Source organism: Ornithodoros turicata, chromosome 1, assembly GCF_037126465.1.
Source record: "Ornithodoros turicata isolate Travis chromosome 1, ASM3712646v1, whole genome shotgun sequence".
Taxonomy (NCBI): domain Eukaryota; kingdom Metazoa; phylum Arthropoda; class Arachnida; order Ixodida; family Argasidae; genus Ornithodoros; species Ornithodoros turicata.
This window is the reverse complement of record NC_088201.1, coordinates 207,390,809-207,414,615: the sequence shown is the minus strand read 5'-3', so window position 1 is coordinate 207,414,615 and position 23,807 is coordinate 207,390,809. Positions and strand designations below refer to the sequence as shown.

The following is a 23,807-nucleotide window of genomic DNA, read 5'->3' as shown; positions in this document are numbered from 1 at the left end:
ACCAAAGTGCAAAGTTGCGGTAGTTGGTGTGACATTATTGGTTTAGGCTGCCAAAGGGAACCTCAATGTTTTTCAGCATGGTGCCAATTGAGTCAGCTCCCCGCCTTGTCTTCTGCGGAATTTGATTATCTAACTGAGAGTCGCACAGATCATGATATCGCCGTTTGAGTGTGCTAAACCTGCTGTCATTGCTGTTGACGTCATTATATTTTGTAGTTCAGATGTTTTTGTTTCCTTGCATTACATTAGTCATTTCAGAGTAAGCAGTTTCTGTTGTGGTGCCTCCTAAACCAGTAACTGCTAATAAATCTAAGTCCGCGGTGTTTGGACCAGTCGTGCCGATGTTTCCGTGGCAGGATCAATGAACGTAAGTAGTAAATAGGCAGGCCGAGGCTACAGGGATGAGAAACTACGGCACCCCCGTCAGGGCAGCGCGACCGTCGCGCCGACTTTTTTTCCCAATTTTTTCCCGTGCGCGGCAGGCGGCGCTCGGTGGAGGCTCTTACCAGTGGGCGGAGCGTGGCCGGAGGGCTGCGTGAGCGATGACATTTTTCATACTGGGCCGACTTCTTTCGTCATTTTTCAATCTGTGCCGAATTCAATCGCAATTTTTTCCAGCTACAGCAGGTGTGCAGTAGGCTGTTTACATGCAAAGGATAGCCATACAGAAAAGTACAAGTGAAAATATATTTATTAAAATCAATAGTGCAAGGAATTATGCTGTGACTCTATGTGGTGGAGAGAAACCCAGCCAAAAAACCTGAAGCAAAAGAAACACAATACACGTAACAACAGTTATACTTATTACAGGCATGATGCAATAGCATTGAATAGGTATCACAGATCAAACACAATATTTTTTATTAACTGTAATCATACACACAAGTTTTCAATGAATCAGAAGTGATAACACATTTAATCAAAGAAAATGTTCTTAATCAATACGATCACAATCAAAATTACAAGTTTTATTATAAAAAGTCTGAGATGTGAGAACCTGATAGATGTAAGTAATTTCGAGCACAATAGCTAAGTTTAATATTCCAATATGACATAAATAATCCGTTTATTATGAAGTGAATAGCGCAGACATAAGGAAATAATTCGAATCAACACATAGCATTAATATACAACAAACCATCCAACATGTAGGGAAATAATAGCTACACCATATCAAAACGAGAAACGGACACCACATTTAATCAAAGAAGATATTCTTAATCAATATGATTACAAAGAAAATTACAAGTTGTAATATCAAAAGTCTAATATTCCTACACCTGAGAGCAATCATAGCAATAGCGGGAAGTTCCGATAGTTGTATGTAATTAACTGTGAACAGCAGAGACCCTGGAAGACCATGGGACACGAACACAAGAGGAAATAAAATCTATACCACTACAAAGAAGTTATTCTTAATCAAAACAACAGAGGAGAATAATCTAACATTTTAACTATCATAAAATCATCCTCGTGACATGATCTAAATGAACACTATACAATTTTCATTCTAAGAGACGCTAAAAACATTACTTTGTTTTATCAACAGAGAAAATAGATATGTTAAAAATGAACTTCATCACATAGCACACTCCTAGCCAACAACCAGATCTGATTATATCTGCCCTGATTTGTTGAAGACGGGTGCCGATAGATGTATGTAATGAATTGTGAACAGCACAGACCCTGGAAGACTATGAGACACGAACACAAGAGGAAATAAAATCTATACCACTACAAATAATCTATCATTTTAACTATCATAAAATCATCCTCGTGACATAATCTAATCGAACACTATAGACATTTTAACTATCATAAAATCATCCTCGTGACATGATCTAATCGAACACTATACAATTTTTATTCTAAGAGACGCTAAAAGCTTTACTTTGTTTTATCAACACAGAAAATAGATATGTTAAAAATGAACTTCACCACATAGCACGCCCCTAGATGCATGCCGATAGATGTGTGGAATACCACGGAACACGAACAACACGAACACATGAGGAAATAAAATCTATACCACTACAAAGAAGATATTCTTAATCAATATGATTACAATCAAATGACAAGTTATATTATTAAAAGTCTAATATTCCTACACGTGAGAACCATTTAGCCTGAATATCTGTCATAACATATCGAGCGCAATTCCAACATTCCAATATTATCGGGGATCACTATCTTTTCGTATCCTTTCCTTGAAATGGAAATCTTTCCTCAAAGTAGTTGACAAGTCGACTAAGTTTGTACAGATGCGATATTGTTATTGAACATGTAGAGAAAGTCCAAATTATTAAATGGTAGCAACAATTCTCAATCAAAAAACGAGAAACAAATTTAATTACATCAATTTTTGTAATATCTTGCAACAGAAAGTTCTATATAGATGAACCACACAGAAAAATCAAATGTGAAACACAACTCAGAAATATGAGGCATTCCCAACTCAGATATTATTTTTACTTATCTCAATCGAGTGAACAATTGAAACAAGTACGACACAATTAATACATCATGCATTCATAATGTCCAATTTCTGATGGCGGATGTCTGATCCGTTTCTCCCAACCAACCAGCTCACGCTGGCCGTACTTCTTGGCCCTGTGCCTCAGCAACAACAGTGGGCCGTCACAACTGCTGTACTGCACTTTCTGAAGTGCACTGGCCTGGCCTCTAAGCTCTGAGCTGCGCGCTCCAGGAGTCTCACCTTCGTTTTCTTTCTTCTTTTTTTTTTCTCTTTCTTCTTTGCTATAGTTTTCTTTTTCCCTTCTTTCTTTTCGTTTTTGTTTTTCCTCCTTTTTACGGAGACTCACCTTTTCCTATTCGTCCTTTTGTTTCTATTTATTCTTCGTTCCCTTTTCTCTTTTTCTTTTTTTTAATGGAATAGCATGCCGACCTTCGTCTGGCAGACCTTTCCATTCAATAAATACATATCCCCCCCCCCCGTTTCTCCCAAAATCTGATTGCCACTTGGAAATTATTTCATATACGTTTGTGTGCCGTGTGTTAGGAAGATTACATGATTAGAAATGTAGACTTCGCCTGCACATCATGCTTGTAAAATCCTCCATTTGCATCGCGGCATTTGATAATAGATTCGCTTTTTGCGAAGGCTTCGTATTATCTCGCAGGCACTGAACCGAATGCGATTGCAAAAGTTGTCGCGAACGCTTTGACTTATCCCGCCGCAATCAGTTATCTTGTCTGATTTCCCGTTTTGCCTTATCTTGGACGGCTCATTTTTCCTGTCCAGTCATACAAACGGACAACTGTGTTGACGAAATTATTTATTTATTTATTCCGCACTCCAATCGAGTTGCTTGTCAAAGACGCCTTTTCTTCTTCTTTACTCCGTCTGGGCTAGTGCAACTGATTGAGAAATATACATGCAGTGTAGAATCTAATTCATGAAATATGATAAGTTTTCACAAGAGATTAGTGATCCTTTTTTGTAATCATGGACTGATGTATCATGCCTCTAAATTTCAATGGCCGATCCTTCTTCGGCAATTCTATCCTTTGGGTGATGAAGTTGTACAGAGTGTAGTTGAGTAAAACCTATTTGATGGCTAGCTCTGATTCCATATTGGAATTTTTGCACACAGTGTGGAATATTCGTCTCCTTAGCAATCTTCAATCTAATCATCAGCTGTTTTCGTTGCGACGTGTAGAATACATTACAATGATTATTTCAATTATATGCTTGTTTATTACGATAAATTACAATTCTATTCCAAACTCTGAAGTTTTCGTTTGTTGTCTTGATTCATGAATTCCGAAGACATCAAGTAGTTTATTCTGATTATTGGGCGCATGAATCAAGCGTTGATTAACGCAGGTGATATGTTGTCGCCGTGTTTGTATTGCTTCAACAACTTGCACTTCGTCGCGACGAACTTGCACAGTCGCTTATTGATGTTTCCTTTCTTTGTATGAAGATTCTTGAATGGCGTACAAGAGAGTATTAGATGAAAATCATCCGGTGGTCCACCGCAATTGATATGTTTGTTGAGTTTCAATAAGTGATGATACATCAGACCTTGCACAACAATATTGAACTTCTGTTCATTCGACATCACTGACTGGTAGTGGAACATATCACATGATAAGATTTTATGTACTTTCCATCTCATATGTGTGTAATTTCAACAAATCCGTAATGAACCGTGCGATATAGACCGCTTGTATATGATAATTTGATCTGACTGCTTTCTTGATGAACGCAATGCCCATTGCAATGATTGCAATTACATCTGGTCTAGTGTATCTCAATTCTTCGTTAGCAAATCTCAAAAACTCCGCCATCAATCCCAGTGGCCCTTCCGACGTTGATGTGCAGATATTTTTATAAGTATTGTAGATTCGGCATATAAATTCTTGCATCTTAATTTCTGTAGTTTGTACCATATCTCCGAATACGACCATGTCTAGGACGTATTGAAATGCAGCGATAATGGAATCGTTTCGCGGCCCTTCCTTTTCGGAGCAGTGTTTTATCATGTCCTCCCATGACTTATGGTAGCGAGTACAAAATCTGTCCATCTTTTCAATGTAGAACAATTGTCTCTTCTGTTTTCAAGTGCGCGTCTACACTTAATTAAAAGCATATCTATGCTCATTTTAGTGATTAAAATTTTTTAGAATGTTATTAATATCCACATGCCATGAGAATTATGGAAATTGATTTACAAAAAGATGTGATGAGTAAGAAAAAATGTGCGCTTTCAATGATTCTATGTACAAGGCCATACTAGAGGCCGTCCCTCTCTAACTTGATGTTAGTGTTGGGGGTCGCGGGGTTTCATCACATTTTATCGCTTGAATCTACTAGTTGATCATGTTTATTCATTGAAAATGACAAGTTTCTGTACAGATTCTACGGTGTATTCACGCTGCTTGCTTAGAAATGATTTGTCTGAACTACTTATTGTTTTGTTTCAGGTTCGACTGATATTCTATGAGTTTGACATTACGTATGCATGATGTATTAATTGTGTCGTATTTGTTTCAATTGTTCACTCGATTGAGATAAGTAAAAATAATATCTGAGTTGGGAATGCCTCATATTTCTGAGTTGTGTTTCACGTTTGATTTTTCTGTGTGGTTCATCCATATAGAACTTTCTGTTGAAAGATATTACAAAAATTGATGTAATTAAATTTGTTTCTCGTTTTTTGATTGAGTATTGTTGCTACCATTTAATAATTGGACTTTCTCTACATGTTCAATAACAATATCGCATCTGTACAAACTTAGTCGACTTGTCAACCACTTTGACAAAAGACTTCCATTTCAAGGAAAGGATACGAAAAGATAGTGATCCCCGATAATATTATCAACATCTATTTGCGCTGCACAATAAAATATATCGCCTTTGAACTATCTTATATTATGAGCTCTAGAACGTCCTGTTTGCTGGACGAAGGAATATAGCCCCCAACCCTTTGAGTGATAAAGCATGGGAGCTTGGTCATATAGATACAGACATAAAGTCTCCCGGCTTTGAGGAAAAGAGTGAAAACCGAGATGAAAACAGTGCATATTTTCTATGTCTTGGATACCTCCATCAAGGTTCGTAGTGTTTGTTAGAATGAAAATTGTATATTGTTCGATTTTATGATGGTTCAATGATAGATTATTTTCCTCTGTTGTTGTTTACATGTCGCCGCTTAGAGTGTTCCCCTGTTCTTCAGCGTTAAGTCTGTGCTATATTGTAATATTTCTCCTTTTGATAGATTGATTAGCTATTATTTCTCTATGTGCTGGATTGTGCGCAAGTTTGGCTCTCTATTAATTGTAGCTGTTGATTGTGTTGTTTCTCGTCATTTCCTTACATCTATGCTATTCACTTAATAAGAAATTAAAAGTTGTGCAATGTTGGAATTGCGCTCGAAATGTTGTGACAGATATTCAGGCTATTGCAATGATGGTTCTCACGTGTAGGAATATTAGACTTTTTATAATGCAACTTGTAATTTGATTGTAATCGTATTGATTAAGAATATCTTCTTTGTAGTGGTATAGATTTTATTTCCTCTCGTGTTCGTGTCGCTCGTGTTCCGTGGTATTCCACACATCTATCGGCACCCGTCTTCAACAAATCAGCGCATATATAATCAGACCTGGTCGTTGGCTAGGGGCGCGCTATGTGGTGAGGTTCATTTTTAACAGATCTATTTTCTGTGTTGATAAAACAAACTAAAGCTTTTAGCGTCTCTTAGAATGAAAATTGTATAGTGTTCAATTAGATTATGTCACGAGGATGATTTTATGATAGTTAAAATGATAGATTATTTGTAGTGGTATAGATATTATTTCTTCTTGTGTTCGTGTCTCATAGTCTCCCAGGGTCTGTGCTGTTCACAATTAATTACATACATCTCTCGGCACCCGTCTTCAACAAATCAGGGCAGATATAATCAGATCTGGTTGTTGGCTAGGAGTGTGCTATGTGATGAAGTTCATTTTTAACATATCTATTTTCTCTGTTGATAAAACAAAGTAATGTTTTTAGCGTCTCTTAGAATGACAATTGTATAGTGTTCGTTTCGATCATGTCACGAGGATTATTTTATGATAGTTAAAATGTTAGATTATTCTCCTCTGTTGTTTTGATTAAGAATAACTTCTTTGTAGTGGTATAGATTTTATTTCCTCTTGTGTTCGTGTCCCATGGTCTTCCAGGGTCTCTGCCGTTCACAGTTAATTACATACAACTATCGGAACTTCCCGCTATTGCAATGATTGTTTTCAGGTATAGGAATATTAGACTTTTTATAATACAACTTGTAATTTTGTTTGTAATCATATTGATTAAGAATATCTTCTTTGATTAAATGTGGTGTCCGTTTCTCGTTTTGATATGGTGTAGCTATTATTTCCCTACATGTTGGATGGTTTGTTCTATATTAATGCTATGTGTTGATTCGAATTATTTCCTTATGTCTGCGCTATTCACTTCATAATAAACTGATTATTTATGTCATATTGGAATATTAAACTTAGCTATTGGAATATTAAACTTAGCTATTAGCTATTAATATAAACGGTGCTCGAAATTACTTACATCTATCAGGTTCTCACATCTCAGACTTTTTATAATAAAACTTGTAATTTTGATTGTAATCGTATTGATTAAGAACATTTTCTTTGATTAAATGTGTTATCACTTCTGATTCATTGAAAACTTGTGTGTATGATTACAGTTAATAAAAAATATTGTGTTTGATCTGTGTTACCTATTCAATGCTATTGCATCATGCCTGTAATAAGTATAATTGTTGTTACGTGTATTGTGTTTCTTTTGCCTCAGGTTTTTTGGCTGGGTTTCTCTCCACCACATAGAGTCACAGCATAATTCCTTGCACTATTGATTTTAACAAATATATTTTGACTTGTACTTTTGTGTATGGCTATACTTGCATGTAAACAGCCCACTGCACAACTGTTGTACCGGAAAAAATTGTGAGGGAAGTCGGCCCAAGCACAGATTGAAAAATGACGAAAGAAATCGACCCAGGCTGAAAAATGTGAGAGGGTAAACGCGCACGTAGCTCTCCCCCCGCCGATAAGCACGCGGACAACCCTCCGCACACGCACCGCCCGCCGATAAGCGGGAAAACATACGCGAACGAAGTCGGCCCAGGCAGAAAAATCGCCAGAGAAGTCGGCCCAGGGTGCACAACGATAAGGTCACGCTCAGCCCCGTCGGCCCGCTGGTATGCACCCGGACAGCGTAATAAGCATATTCTTTGTTACGTGTATTGTGTTTCTTCTGCATCAGGTTTTTTTGGGTGTGTTTTTCTCCTTCACACGGAGTCATAACATAATTTCTGACACTAATGACTTTAATAAATATATTTTCACTTGTACTTTTGTGTATGGCTATCCTTTGCATGTAAACAGGCTACTGCACACCTGTTGTAGCTGGAAAAAATTGCGATTGAATTCGGCACAGATTGAAAAATGACGAAAGAATTCGGCCCAGAATGAAAAATGTCAGCGGGTAATCGCGCACGCAGCCCTCCGGCCACGCTCCGCCCACTGGTAAGAGCCTCCACCGAGCGCCGTCTGCGGCGCACGGGAAAAAATCGCGAAAAAAAGTCGGCGCGACGGTAGCGCTGCCCTTGCGGGGGTGCCGTAGTTTATCATACCTGTAGCCTCGGCCTGCCCATTTACTACTAACGTAACTTACACTGCAACCTTACCGTTGTCCCATCGAAGATATTCGGTACATAGCGAACAGGTACTTCGTGCCAAAACATGTGAACAAAACGTACCCCACGTAATGAAGTCACGACTGTTATGCAGACGCATTTTGCTCATTACTATTGATCTTTAGCCACGTCTCACAGCATTGTGTTACAGTATTACGATATTTCTGCCAAGAAAATCCATTTCATGAAAAGTCATCCGCAAAAAGTCCTATGTAAGCGGCTTAACTTCATCAGTAACACCAACACCGTTTTTATGCATTAGTGAGAAACATTAATGGTCCCAATACTGATCCTTAAGACACACCTGGGTGCACAAGTAACAAGGGGGAAAACATATTTCGTCACGTACGAGAGACCGTAACGTATTATTTAAACACGAATGCTAACAGGGTCCTCCAGGCCCGGTCACCGTAACGCCCCATAGTACACCATGGTATGCGTGAAGAACACACAAGCATACATCCAATATTCATCTATAAAACACATCAGCAACAGCGGCCACCACAATTCAAGAATATGGCCGCCATTAGCTTCTTCCGGCTGCTTCAGCTCAGCTTCTGTGTCTCCTTTGGCCTCCAGCAAAGGTTCCTTGGTCTTCCTCCGTTTCAAAATTTCTTCCCGCCTTTTCTTCCTCTTCTTATCTTCGCTGTGGTTTATCAACATTGCCCTGACGTCATCCCGCACGGCGTCCGTCAAGAAATAATTGATCGCGATTGGTTCGCCCAGATTCCACTCTTGCACAAACACTCTGGGGTCTCTGGTGGCCAGGTCGTAGCCCGTTTCCGTCTTGAACTGTGCAATGTCGATGACTCGAGTCCCCTGAGAGTAGAGGAGGAAGACCAGAGTGTGTGGACGTCCAGAGGTTGGAAAGGGACCGCTGTAGAGGATCAGTTCGTCGCCAGAGTACACGTCCTCGGTGACGATGTTCACCACCAGCCAATACTGCCAGAACATGAAGGTGATGTCCGTAAGAAGGAGCGTGTACAGGTTCCCTTCTTCCATGGGGAAAGAAACGTTCAAGGGTTCCAGCCAGAGTCGTTGAGCTACGAAAAAATTGCCCATTCGGATCTTGCGGCCGTAGCCGTAGTCGACGTTGATCAGTTGCTTCGGTGCGTCGGTCAAGAAGTGAGGTATGACGCCGTCTCTTGTTAGGTTTCCTCTGTAAGCGTCGAAGGCACCTTGGGGTCCGCCGCCGTCCGCGAGTAGGCCATGTGCTTGGGAGTGGCTCTGCGAACGACAGTGAAGGGTCAGGATATTTCGAAATGTCGCAAACCATTGTTTGCCGCTATGTGCCGCTTTTTCATTCACAACACGAAATAGGGCCTAAAAGGTGCTGGCGATGCTACGAAGGTCATATTAAGTATTGAGAGCTTGTGTGCTTGAATCTTACCACAGCATGTGCTGTCTTAGGAGAGTCGAGTTTTCGAGCACAATTTGAAGACGTGTGTTGCGGTCCTCAAGTCGGCCCAGAACTCTAAAAATTGGGGACCAGAACTCTAAAAACCAGGACTCATGGGGGCCGCGAAATGTACAATGTCTCCCTGCCAGGTGTGGAGCCGTCGGACGGGGTCACGTGGACGTAGTCCAGGCAGTAATATCAAAATAAGATTGTGTTCGGGATTCGGAAACATCTACGAGACCGATGCGATAATGTTTTGCAACGTTTCACAGTCTAGTTCGCCATGTTTCCCTTGAAAACAGCGCACATGTAAAAAAAAAAAAACGAGTTTTAAATATTCGTGCTGCCTCAGCGGCCATTGAAGCTCCAGCGTGGGTGATATCATTATGACGTAGGCCAGGCACACCAGTGGCGCGATGCAAACACCACCTAGACAGAGAAAGCCTGCGTATTGCCTCCTCTCCGTTTTCGAGTCGGAATTCCCCATAGTTGGAATTCGTCTGCTACTGCGATTCACCGTTCTGCGAATTCAGGAACCCGCAAATGCTGGCAGCTCACCTGCTATTCGTGATTGGCTATGACCGTTCAGAACACGACCCGGATTGGTTGGCTCTTAATGTTGCGTCACGTCGACGAGCGATCGCGCAAGCTTTGTTATCTAGGTCGTGCTGGCGCAGCGCAGGCGATTGTCTTCGAGCTCGTTTGCTTTTCGTTCGCACAACAGAATGCCGATAAATGCGCCCACTTTCGTTTATCAGTGTGCGAACTCTGTCCCAACCATGGAATATGGTGTCATGTTCCCGGCCGTATGAGAACCTTGGAATGACATTCCGTGAGATGGCCACAGACTCTCGGCAATCTACAGACGTCCGCCCTCCCATCGTTCGCCAGAGGGCGTTCCCTCATTGGATTTGTCCGTGTGACGTTTTCTTCGATTTCCAGAGACGAAAACTCATCATGTACACTCAATATCCGACGTCTCCCTCTGCCATGCGTAACCTCAAATGGCACAAAAACTACCTCACTAATTCGCGTCGGACTTTCGAGTTCGTTTTCGGTGATGAACGGGAAGTAAGAGGGTACTATAGTTTCGGAATCGGTGATGACGGACCCGACAGTCCTATTGGGGATGCGGTGCTCAACCCCAACAACACCGACTATCCTCTGGATGTACGAATAATGTCGTAACAGATTAATACGTCCTACGGATATCCATCATATATCCACCGGACATACGAAACCGTTAGGACATTATTCGTACATCCAGAGGATAGTCGGTGTTGTTGAGGAACTGTGTCCAGCGTACTACAATTCTTCATCGCCTATGCGATACAGACTCTAAGTTAGCAGGAAGCGTGCCTAAAATTGTGACGTCCTTAACTTACGTCATCGCCCGCCGAGGTTTGTTTGTGCCGTTTCACCCTTCTGTGATCAGCCGTCGGGGAATCTGCAGATAATATTCTTGTAACCTTGTCTTGTTTTTGAAAGCCAAGGCTTCTCCATAACGCCTTCAACTTCATTCCAACTCTTTGCAAGACACGCGGCAGTTTACCAACAGTCCGGCCGGAGGACTTAACGTCGCCCTCATCGTAGACGTATTGGCCATAGTCCGCAAGAGGAGAGTACTTGGCGACGACGTCACGTTTGGCTATACTTTCCTCGTGCGCGTTGACGGTGGTCCACCGGACGTCTTTAGGCTCTTTGAGGAGAAGGACGATGTACGGACGTCCCTGCTTCATGTCCAACTGCACGGTGGTTAACAGCGCTCCTTGATATTGGTCCATGTCCATGCTAGTCTCATTAACGGCTTCGCTATGGTTCGATGTGTGGATGAGATGATCTGGAAGCAGGGCAGTCATCACCGCAGAGATGAGAAAGTCCGGGCTAAGGAAGACGAATGCGAGCAGAGGGGCAAGCATTGCTGCTGTCAGAACGCAGACGGGAACGCGAGCACAGAGCACGAGGATAGACCATCGGACATTTTTCGTCTTTTTCTTGATGTGACACATATCCATAGGAAAATGGACCATTTCCACGCGTCGCTCCTGGCGGAAAGAGATGACATGATGAGAAGACGACGAAGCAATGATGGCAAATCAACACCACGTGGGTGGAGCTGGCATTTTTTTTGCTAATATAGGAGGATGACATTTGTTTTCAATGGTATAGCCTGATCCTGTGGAAGCACATAGCACGTGATGCACCCCAAAAACTGTACGAGAGCTTGTTAAGGCATATTCATAACACGCGTTGCTTTTATGCCAACTATCATGGCGACGCTCGTACAGTTTCACGCAACACAATACAGGCACTGCGAAAGCTTCGAAGCGCATGCGCACACACAGGCAAAGAGAAAGATGATGGGGACGGAGAGCATGACACTTGAGTTGTTCCTCGTCATCCACACGAAACCATCTTTCTTCACGCGCCCAGCGGCGTGAATGCAAAGGTCCCGCTTTATTGCGTGATGCCTTTACAGTGGGAAACGGAAGAACCATACACCGACATTTATGCCTCTCATGTTTCAGCAGTTGACACATCATAGGCATTGCGAGAAAAAACGTCGCCAACTCGCCCCCACCACAGTTTTCACATATGGCGGCCGCCACCAGATGCGGTTGGGCATGCGCATACGCGTACGCAGAAATGGTGTATTGACCACGGACCCTAGTTGAACAACACACACAACATTTAAAACGTTTTAAAATTACGTTTCGCCCGCCCCAGCCCATTTAAGTACCAAGGGGTCGTAGCAGTCAGGCAGTGGCCCGGGGTGTTTGCTGATGGCTCCCTGTGTCTGTTTGATGTACCAGGATTCCAATTGTTTGCGTACGCACCGACGGTTTACCCTGGGTAAGATATCTTATCTTATCTTATCTTATCAGATCAGATCAGGCGCTCGCATGCCATTCTGATGATGGAATCAGAACGGATTCCGAAACACCATTTTAATGCGTTTTAAATGTTGCGTGTGCCAGTGTGTATTTTACGCAATAAATATGACTATTCCCGACATTCGGACTATTTTTGAAACAGTTATTTGCACTGAAGTGAACCTGCATTGAATTTTTCACAGAAAACAGGGAATAACAACTCAACACCAACTTCATTTGACGTTGGCGATTGTAGGGTTTCAACGCCAGGGGCGATATTGTACCCCATTGCTGGTGGCAGCTGCGGTGAAATGAAATTGAAAATGAATATGAACGATTAATTGAAAACTGAAATTGAATAGTGAGTCTCCTCTTGGCAAGGATCTAAGTCCTAAAGTGTCCAAAAAAAGTTAAGCGTAATTAAGTTTAAATGCTTTCAGGGGAGACTGTTGATGGGCTAGATTGGCGGTCAAGGGACCAATCACATTGTGGCACAATGATTTCTCTTCACAATGTAAAACACACACACACACAGAAAATAAATAATTATATAATTAGGAGACAAACGAATAACGTTACAAGACGCAGTACTGGTTCAGGAAATAACATTTTATTATCTTCCATAAATCTCTGCAAAAGTCCGAAGTATACTCTGTGTGCCTGACAGGGGGCGCAAACGTGCTCGTGTAAGACCTTTCAATTGACACAGCCATATATACTAAGCACACAACCACGGTTAAGTTAAGCGTGTGGATGTTCCAAACACGTTTCACACGTTTTCTATCCCCAGCAATTTACAGAGCACACATTAAACTTCAGACCGGTTTTTCTCTACCCTGCTAAACACTTTTCAAGCTCGCAAAGCGTCGTCGACATTTACAACGGGAATACTCTTCTAGGGGGCGAAAAGGAGAATACCCCGTGCAGGGGAAAAACAAAAGTACTGATACTGTACACTCACCAGGGAAGGACGAAAAAAAAAAAAAAAACATCCGCTAATGCGCTTCACTCCAACCTAGGAGAAGTCAGTCTCCTATAATCTGCTATTCCAAAGACATACGGGGTGTCCCAGCTAACTGTGAACATATTTTTTCAAAATATATATATAACACTTTTTCCAAGATTAAATCAATTGCAATATAGCATATGCTGAAGGGGCACTCCCTAGGAGGGCATTAGCAAAGTCCAAAGGCAATGTCTTAGTTAACTTTCATTAATTAACTTTTTAATTATAAAAGCTACAAAGTTGTCCAAATGAGAACATCTGTTCCTTTCAGTCCACCTGATATCGTAGCCGTTTTCAGAACAAAAATCCGTTCGATAGATCGGCCGCACAAAATTGTGAAGGAACGCCATTTTTTTTTCTTTACTTTGTTCATTGCGCTTCGTAGATGACGCGTCTTTCCTTCACCCCCAATGTGAGAGGGAGAAAGAGCACAGATGTTGTCATTGTGACAACTTTGTTGCTCTTATAATTAAAAAGTTAATTAATGAAAGTTAATTAAGACATTGCCTTTGGACTTTGCCAATGCCCTCCTAGTGAGTGCCCTTCAGCATATGCTATATTGCAGCAGAGTAAGCGTTTGGGCTGGTTGGTTCATATTGAATTAAAAACAATTAAAAACCCCCAGTGCTGGGTAGGACAAGGACAGAGGATAAAAGGACAAGGACCGGCACTGAACTGCAACCAAGTGAAGTTTATTTTATTTTATTTTTTTCGAGCAAACCAGTGACACCCCTCTCACCCCGCAAAAACCGACCAAAAGAGAGCGCTATACACTAGAAACAAGTTCTTCTAAATCTGCTTGCCTATCTGTTGTTTTTCTTTCGTGCGTTGATAAATTCTTCTATTTTCTTGGTGAAATCAATGGATGCCATACTAACGCAATTATCCCCTTTATCTCGAATGTACCTAGCCTCCTGATAAAGAAGCTTCCCTCTTCAATGCCCGTGAAAAAGAATTTGCGTTCCGCGATAATCTGGGGGTTGTTTTTTGCAACCATCGCAATCTTTTACGTGACCTTTTAAAGTTGAATATTGGGAGCTTGGCCTGGCATGCTCCTGCAACCTGACGTTGACGCATCTCTGCGTTTGCCCAATGTAAAATTTCTTGCAACCTAAAGGAATTTTGTACACGACATTCCGTTTGCAACCGGTGAACCGAGCTTTGTGTTTTATTGTACATTCCGGTTCTTCTGGATTATTGACTTTCCTGGGAAGTGATGCCAGCGCGCCCCCTTTCCTGAAAACCACGTTGACCCCATACTTTCTCCCTAGCTTTTTCAACCTGTGTGACGCAGTATGCACATATGGGATCACCGCGAAATTCTTCTCTAATTCTGTTTCTTTGGTTTTTCTTTGAACGACCTCCGTCATGACACGATTACATGAATCGTAAAGTATAATATCGGGATACCCTGACTTCTCAAACCTGAATATCTGCTGACGGACGCTCTTCATGACCTCATGACAACAGGAGTTGTCTAACGCCCTTCTTATAGCATTTTTTATGATGCTGTTTTTTACTGTTTTTGACTGGCAAGACTCATACGGCAAAACAGGCTTTTCCGTTCTTTGCTGGTATCTCCAACAGAAATGGGAATCCGACCTTCTAATGTACAAATCCAAGAACTGTAGTTCCGTCCCGTTATTCCACTCAACCGTGAAACACATGGGTGCTCCGATTTGTCTTATTGTGTGAATGACCTCTTGCAAATCTACGTTCCCCTGTACACAGAAAAAATAATCGTCTACATAACGAAAGCCCTTTAAGATCCCTAAATTTTTTTCCACGTTGGCGGTAACAATATTTCTATCAATCTCTGCGAGGACAAGTGAGCTCAAAATTGGTGCAATTCTTGACCCGATACATACTCCTGTTTTTTGTCTGTACACCTGGCCTTTTACCTCTATCATGGTGGACGTCAAGTAAAGCTGCAAGAGTTTTATGAACTGCTCCATACCGAGCCCTGCCCCGTTCTGAAACCTTATTACACCGTGCGCCTCTATCGACTCTTGCACACATCTAAGAATGGCTTGATTGTCAAGGCTGTAATACATGTCAACGATGTCCGATGCCAACGATGTGTTTTTAATTCGCTATATTGCAATTGATTTCATCTTGGAAAAAGTGTTATATATATTTTTTAAATATGTTCACAGTTAGCTGGGACACCCTGTATATACCGTATTTACTCGCGTAATTAACCCACTTCTTTTTACCCGGAAACTTGTACGGGAAGTTGGATGTCATTTGCGGAAAATGACATTCGCGCTGAATGTCATCGGTCTGCGTGAGAAAGCAGAGCCGCGATGAACTGTGAAGTATTAGGACTGCATTATCCTTGTCAGTTTATTGTCAATTTTTGTCTTCTTTTTTTTTTTTTAGAGAAACTTGTTTAGAATCAGCATGGGAGTGAAATTTTAAGTCACGGCTCTGGCCACGACGAAACACGTTTCTGCAGCCCGCTAAAAAAATAAACATGGCCGACACGGTTCTGACACTTAAGACGACTGGGAATGAGGGTAGTTCTTTACAATTTGTGCTTTTTAATGTAAAACATAAACACATGCCAGCTAATAACTTTTATTTTTATTTATTTTTTTTGTCTCGTTGCTGTTTGACGTTCCCAAGTTTTCTTGCACCCCCGCGATCAATGTGTTACGTACGCCTGCATTTAAATACAGAAAGGGGAGGGGGGTGGAATTACCAACATTTGAGCACCCAAAGTGGCGGGGTTAGTCACGCAAGTAAATAAGGTAATAAACGGAGAAACTGGATGTAGCAGTTCGGGTGTGACTACGAGATGTCCGATGGTATCGGGCCACTACATCCAACGTGCCATTACATCCAACGTGCCATTACATCCAACGAGTCGTTACATCCAACGATGGATGTAACGGCTCGTTGGATGTAATGGCACGTTGGATGTAACGGCATGGTGTGGATGTAACTACACGATGGATGTAACGGCATGTTGGATGTAACAGCTCGTTGGATGTAATGGCACATTGGACGTAAGATTATGGAGTGGTCCCCTTTGTTCAGGCCCCATTCAGAAGTTCATGGCGGAGGCTGAATGAGTTAGAATTCCTGGGCATTTATCTGCATATATCTGCTACATTAGCATTTGTGGTCCTGGTTCTTCAGAGTTACTACTATTATTGTTATCATTATCATCATCATCATAAATCTTTGCCCTTGATCAGCGGGCATATATCTGCTACATTAGCATTTGTGGTCCTTGTTCTTCAGAGTACTACTATTATTGTTATCATCATCATCATCATCAATCTTTGCCCTTGATCAGCGGGCGAAACATAGACAACAACTTTTGTTTTTTGCTAGCATCGTCTCGTGAGCGGGGAAGCTGTACAAATTGCTGAACTATTATCGGAGTAATAAGAACTAATAAACAATAAATAATTGGTAAATCGCACGTTTACACGTCACAATGGCTGGAAAGGGATAATAGAAGTTTGAAAAATGAGAAATTACCACTGGTGAGCTTTTGTCCGTGCTCCGCACTTCACGGGCGAGCTTTCGTCCGCGCGACACTATTGACGCTGAGCGTGAAAACTAGAAAAAATTCGGGGAAGTGTTAAGGGGTCCTTTAAATGCTTATAGGCCCGATTTCACCCACAGCGATTAGCTTCTGAACGCAGTTTTCGTTAACATAAACTGAGATCCGATCATTCCGAGGCGCCAGGTCTTTGGCGTTAATCGGTGGTGGTGAAACCGGCCATTAGAAAACTCACGTTTTATTGAGTAAGTCTTGCACCGCTTTACCCCTGACGGTTTCAGCTACCGAGTTCAAACAAAATACGGAACAAAAATAATGCTACTCATCAACTGCGTAAAAGTAAGTTTAACGTCGGTAGCCGCGGAGGATGGGCTATTTTTCCGAAACCTTACTCCGTGTCATGTTGTTGAAACATGCTGTTTTTCAACCCCTGCTGGTTAGTTGCTGTTTTACATGGGCCACTGGAACCGGCGACGTGTCGCCGGCAGCCTTGGCCTTGGTGCTGAGGTCATAGCAAGATATGCATCGATAATACATGACTGATGGGTCCCTCGGATTCACATACTTGAACGAAAACTCAAGAACGGCGCCCTGCCATCTTCTGCTCCGGTACTGTAAAACTGGGTGGCGGGAACGTCGCTTCGACTGTACGAATTTCACGTCTCCCAGGTCCATGGCATGCGAATCACTTGGAACTGCTAGCTGGCAAGTGGCACGACGAAAAACTCGCCACGAAATGACAGATGTCCTTTTTCCTTTCTGTGGTTCTTCCGGACCTCTTCCTAGTACCTCCTGTATACGGGAAACCAGATTAAGCCCTTACACCCTGGCCAAACAGCTTGGGCACGGGGGTGATCAACCTTCTGTTTGAAGAGGTCGCTGAAGAGAAAACAATGTTCAGTCGGTAGCAGCATATATGCAGTTTTTGTGAGATTCAAATAGGTGGATGTTCCGCAGGTCGGTAATCCCAGATGTGGCGTGGGGGAAACTTCTTGGAACACTGTTTTGTGTGCGAGTGTGTCATTTTCGTAAAGGAAAAAATGCTTCCTTTTTTTCTATCCACTCCTCCTTCTGGCACACATGTGCTGCGTAACAAGCACAAAACACCGACGAAATCAACGACCTTGCCGCCGACATCGAGACCATTGACCGAGTTTTCTGTGTCCGTGGATGTAATGGCTCGTTGGACGTACTGACCCGATGGATGTAATGACTCGTTGGATGAATTGGCTCGTTGGATGTAATGACCCGTGGACGTAATGGCCAAAAATGGATGTAACGTCTCGTTGGATGTAACGGCACGATGGATGTAACGGCATGTTGGATGTAACGGCTCGTTCTTGGATGTAATGGCACGTTGGATGTAATGGCACGTTGGATGTAGTGGCATGGAATCATGTCCGATAAGTAGCGGACAGAAAAGCATCTCGTCCTCGATTCCAGAAAGCACGACAATCTACTTGAAATTTTTTTTTCTTCTCGGGTTTGCAAGTCATGCAGAGATTATCACGAGACAAGAAAAACAAAAGACGGAATGAAAAAACCCTAGAGCAGCACAATAAATAATATCTCTCACTCTGCCCATTGTGTGACCGCACAGAGATAACAAGCCTTGGTGGAAAAAAAAAAAAAAAGAGAGAGAGAGAGAGAGAGAGAGAGAGGGGGGGGAAGCTCTTAGTAGAGGTTATCTTGAGCAAAACAAAAGTGGCCAGCACCTTAAGAAATCCGTCCGACAATCCCTGGCAAAGTTTGGGGTCCGGATGCAGACACGTCAGTTTAAAAATGCGCCGAGAAGTCAACGATAGGGATTTCTGCAGAAAAAGAGGGCGTCGTCCACGAAATCACATGAGGCTACGGCACCATAAAATGGCAATCAATAAATGGGACATAATTTTTTTTTAATGTCACGTCTAAATTTTAACACTGAACAGTTCAAAGATGCTGTATCAAAGTCCATACATTACCCCAAAAACGTATTTTTATATTGTGCGTGCATTTATCTATCCTCGTTACGGTGGCTGTTGACAGGGTTGTAGAAAAAAATATTTCCGTGCTGCCGAGGCTCTAAATGTGGTCAGCCATATATTTAAGGTACGATTTTACGAGCAAACGGTTTCGAGAGAACGTTGTTGAGATCGTCTCTGCGCGGGCACACTGAGCTCTTTGCATACGTATTTCTAAATTGTCCGTCGCAAGCATTTAGGCACCGTTTGGCTTTGAACATCTTTCTCTTTTTTTGTTTCGATAATGGCAAGGAGAAAAAAAAATCAAAAAGAAGGGTGTGTAGAGGAGACATTTCACCACTTTACAATATATTTACAAACAACAGCACTGGTAAAAACTTAAAAAAAAACACGAAAGAAAAGAGAAAGGAAAAAGAAAAGCGACTGAGGCAGGAAAATGTCTGTGTGTCAACAGCAAATGCACAGAGTATAAGTCAATTTTGAACGTTAAAAAGTTAAACGAAAATGCCGCACATGTAAGATTTTTGGCCTAACAGAAAATTCTACTGAGAACTAACACAGGTTGACTATTTCTCTTTGTTTCTTGTTTTACTTGTTCAATATTACTAGTTCACACACACACACACACACATCTGCACGCCAGTACAACTGTGGCCATGCGCTGTGTTATACGTGAATGCAACACATGAGAACATATATCATGAACGAGAAAATTCTATTGTAGTGCTCATGTTTCCAAGAGTAAACAAGAATAACCCATAGAATCAAAGTATTCTGAAATGGCCTAGCCTTTCCCACAGATTTTACGCACAGCACACAATAGTGTCATCGAATTATTAAGAGACTAAAATTTCACAACCACAAAGTCACATTACAGCAGTCTCAGTCGTGGTTCGAGGCATCCTGAATGTAATGATTTGCGTGCTCATAGAAAAAACTCGTCACAGATCTATTGGTTTCACTTTTGCAGCCATGTGTCTACGTAAAAAAAAAGTAAACTTTCCAATCAGAGACACTAATTGTAGTGAAAAAAAAACAGCAAAACACAATCAAATATCTGAAGATTCAGCACTTGGTGCCTGCTCGATGGATGAGATCCCGTGAGAAGGACGTAGGAAAAGTAAACGCAAAAGTAAAAGACATAAGAAAAGTAAACGTAACAGTAAGGGACACAGGAAAAGTAACGTAACAAGAATGTCATACCACATGCTGTTGAGAGAGAGAGAGAGAGAAAGAAACACCTGCACTGAACTAGCTGTGACACGATTCGGTCCATCTCACGAATTCACATAGACCCACATAGACCCCAGGCTGTCCTAGACTCCCAGGAAGGTCTGCAGTTAGTGACCGGTCTACTACCTTGAAGTTACAACGACAGTTAAATGACTGGCGGTGCAGTCGCGCGGTTAAAGGGGCACTGAAATGCAAAAATTTGAACTCGCAGAGCAAAATATGACTCTACTCTGACACCACTACAGAGGGAAAGGGATTCATAAGTTGTGTCGTTTGTGATTTATGAGTGAAATAAACGGTTATTTATACTCTCCTTCTCAAACGATTTGTCCAAATCATCACTGGAGGTCACTTTGAGGAGGTCAATTTGCGGAAAGCGTAAATTGCGCTTCCTTTCACACATAGTTGCTGCTGTATGTTGCCGAATTCACACAGGTAGATTTGTAGTGGAATTAGTAGCACTTGTCTCTTTATGCACAAAACATACTGTTGTCATATACTCGCTCTTGCTACGGCTCCTAGAAGAGTCAGCAGTATTACGAAGTAAAAATAAAATAAAATAAAAATAAACGAATCACAAACAACACAATGAATTCTCTTCACGCTTGAGTCAGAGTAAAGGCATCTTTGATTCCGCGCCGAGAAACTTCTTCGCCTTAGTGGCCCCTTTAATTTGAATTGCTATCTAAATTTGAAGAAGGTGTCAGATAGTAAATACGTAGCACCGATATGTCACAGCTAGGAGTGAGTGCGGGAAAACACCATGTCATTTGAAAAAAAAAAAAAACCGTCCTAAGCATGCATGTCGTGTGAACGGACATTTCCGATGAAAGACTCGATCCTGCGACTTGCAGCTGACTACGAGGACATTGCCGTCAAGAATCGACGCTCCTCTTCCGGCAGGTCCAGTCCGCTCTTGAGGGTACGGCGCACTGTCGGAAAATACGTAAGAAAAAAAAGTCAAGCGTAAGCAGAGTTGTACGTAACGCGTTACTAGTAATCAATTACTTTTTCAGTATTTTTTTAACGTAGTCACTTAATTTTGTGAGCAAGTAATTTTCCGAGTAATCTGATTACAATTTTCGGTAATCAATTACTGAGTAATTGATTACTTCTTTAACCTTCTGTCAGCAATGACAACCCTTTCCAGCAAGCCAATCTGACGCAGAGGTCACTGTGACGGCTGTATCTAGTCCACACGTGTTATTACCACAGCCACATGATATAACCGCAGTAATATGATAATATTGCAACCGCGACCTACTAGAGCAACAGTAAAATAGGTGACTGTATTGATAAATTGTGGGGGCTGAACATAACAGTAGTAACAAAACGAAGCCAAACTTTCGATGTTGTCTTAAATGTATGTATACATCTGTAATAAACGCGTGTGTGCGTTTTGTATGTTGCTTTCAAATGTATTTGTGAATTTCACTTATGATGTATGTTGGTGTCTCAGATTAGAATTTGCAACAAGAACTGCATGGTTGCATTCACTGCAGGCTTGTTGGCTTTGATATGGCCCACAATTTAAAAGTAACGGGAAAAGTAACGCGTTACATTTTTAATCGGTAACGTATTAAATTTTTGATGAAGTGATTTGTTACGGTAAAGAATTACTTTTTGTGCAGGAGTAACAGTAACTGTAATCAATTACTTTTTTCGAGTAACGTGTACAACTCTGAGCCTAAGTGTACGGACTCACTTGGGGTGAAGGTACATGCGGGGTGTTTTCTTAGCCTTTACAGAATTTTTATTTAAAAAGCTACGATAGCAGCATAGACGTCGTTTTTGCAATGGAGTTATACGGCCAGGCGGACATCCTCTCCCCCTCCCCCCAAAAACAGAGGGTCTGAGTCTGCCTCTGAATACAAACAGCAGGTTCATCTCTTGCACTCCTGGTTTCCCCTACTGATTTTTTATTAGGATGAGTGCTAAATCCTGTGGCACGAAAACAATAGTTCTGACCCCAGAAAAGCAGAATTTGCATAAATAGCTCTATGAGAAAACGAAAAAGTTGCAAAATCGTAGGTTTCCAAGGACTGTGGAAAATTACAGTGTATTCCAGACCTTGAAAAAAGCATTTTCAAATTCTGGGGTATTCGAGGGTTTCAAATGGACCAGATGGGAACCATGGGGAGCAAAGATTGGCGCCACAGACACAAGACAGCTATGGCTGCGCATACATTTTTTAGGACATTTTTTTCAATAGTTGAAAACCACAGTAAGTACGACACGTAGAACAATAATTATTTTTTCCTCTGTATTCTGGCATGCAATACAATGCATCCATGATGCAATGAAATGTTATCAACCAAATCTATGAAAATGTTTCAACTCCTTTAAGGGGGATGTGGCCATTTACATTTTGCATTTTACATTACATTACAGATACAGTCAACCCTCGATTTATGAACCCTCGATTTATCAATTCCCTCGTTTTATGAACACTAGCACGAAGAACCGAACTTTTGACATTCATTTTCTCTCGTTTTATGAACCTCGATACTCGAATAATGAATGGAATTTCTGGGAACCAACTAGGAGTTGCCCAGCGTTTTTGACCTCAATTTACGAACGGATCGTTCCGAGGTCAAAAGAAACCTGCAAAGGGATTATTCCGTGGTCTTATGAATGACGCCTGAATAGACAAATTGTTTTCCAGATATTGCACCCTTGGTACTTAACCCCTCGAAATCTTCACAAACGGGTCTTCTGGGGTCGCACAAGGGGCAACCAAGTGTTCCTGACCTCAAATGATGAATAAGGTGGTCGCTGTCACCCGGAGATTAATAAACGGAGGTTAAAAATATTGTATCTCATTACGGCCGAAGTCTCATTACGGCCGATAATCCTTTAATCCCCAAGTGTCTCATTACGGCCAAAGTCTCAATACGGCCGAAGGCAGTCTCGTTACGGCCGAAGATGTCTCATAACGGCCAAATGTGAAAATGTGTATTGTAACCTGCATTGATATGCAATGTCGCAGCCAGGTATGGATATATATTCAGCAGGGTATAAGGCATGCACTGTGCCCTTAGGGCCCTTATCATATTTATATACACATATTGTGAGACAAACGGTATATTATCATACCACAGCACAATGCAACACATTGTGTAATGTGTACTCCCACAAGGTAGTGTTGATGTTGCTGTGAAGCAAGCTACTATGTGGAGTTAGCTCCTTGTAGAGAGCTAGATGAATATTGGCTTTGTTGTGACGCTTTTGGAGTCATCCTACAGTCACTGGCCAAGACGGAACACCTATCTCAGTCGATGTCAGTTTATTTACATTCGCCTTACAATTGTACAATTCTTGCTTCTGGAATGAGTAAACCTGCAAGAAGCGAAGAGCAACCATGAATAGGCTAGAATATTAAAAAAACAAAAAAACAAACAAGCATTTGTCTCTACATGGCTGGTTTTAATGTGCACAAGCTGCACATGTGTTGATACGTGTCTGTTATTTCATACAAGGTTAACATAAATCTTCATCTAGACAAAAGAATGACAAGCCTTAAAAATGTGACTTCCAGGTAAACACAGGCATGACCATGATATGAATGTAGGTTCAGTAGTTCATTCCCT

The 23,807-nt window shown here is 41.6% G+C and overlaps 1 protein-coding gene across 4 annotated transcripts in view; it reads right to left on the bottom strand.

Moving 5' to 3' along the window:
* LOC135379003 (FH1/FH2 domain-containing protein 3-like) overlaps positions 1 to 23,807 on the bottom strand; it is a 246,977-nt gene that overhangs the window by 112,095 nt on the left and 111,075 nt on the right. Inside the window, exons 1-2 of one of the 4 annotated variants that reach the window (XM_064612227.1) lie at positions 11,010 to 11,582; positions 8,525 to 9,452 (exon numbers count right to left, since the gene is read on the bottom strand). The exons of 1 other annotated variant lie outside the window; for it this stretch is intronic. In XM_064612227.1, coding sequence (XP_064468297.1) covers positions 8,631 to 9,452; positions 11,010 to 11,543 — 1,356 coding nt within the window. In that variant the 5' untranslated portion in view covers positions 11,544 to 11,582 and the 3' untranslated portion in view covers positions 8,525 to 8,630. Of the gene's footprint in view, positions 1 to 8,524; positions 9,453 to 11,009; positions 11,583 to 23,807 lie in introns of those variants that run through there. 2 more of the 4 variants (XM_064612226.1, XR_010418667.1) reach the window with 2 other exon arrangements.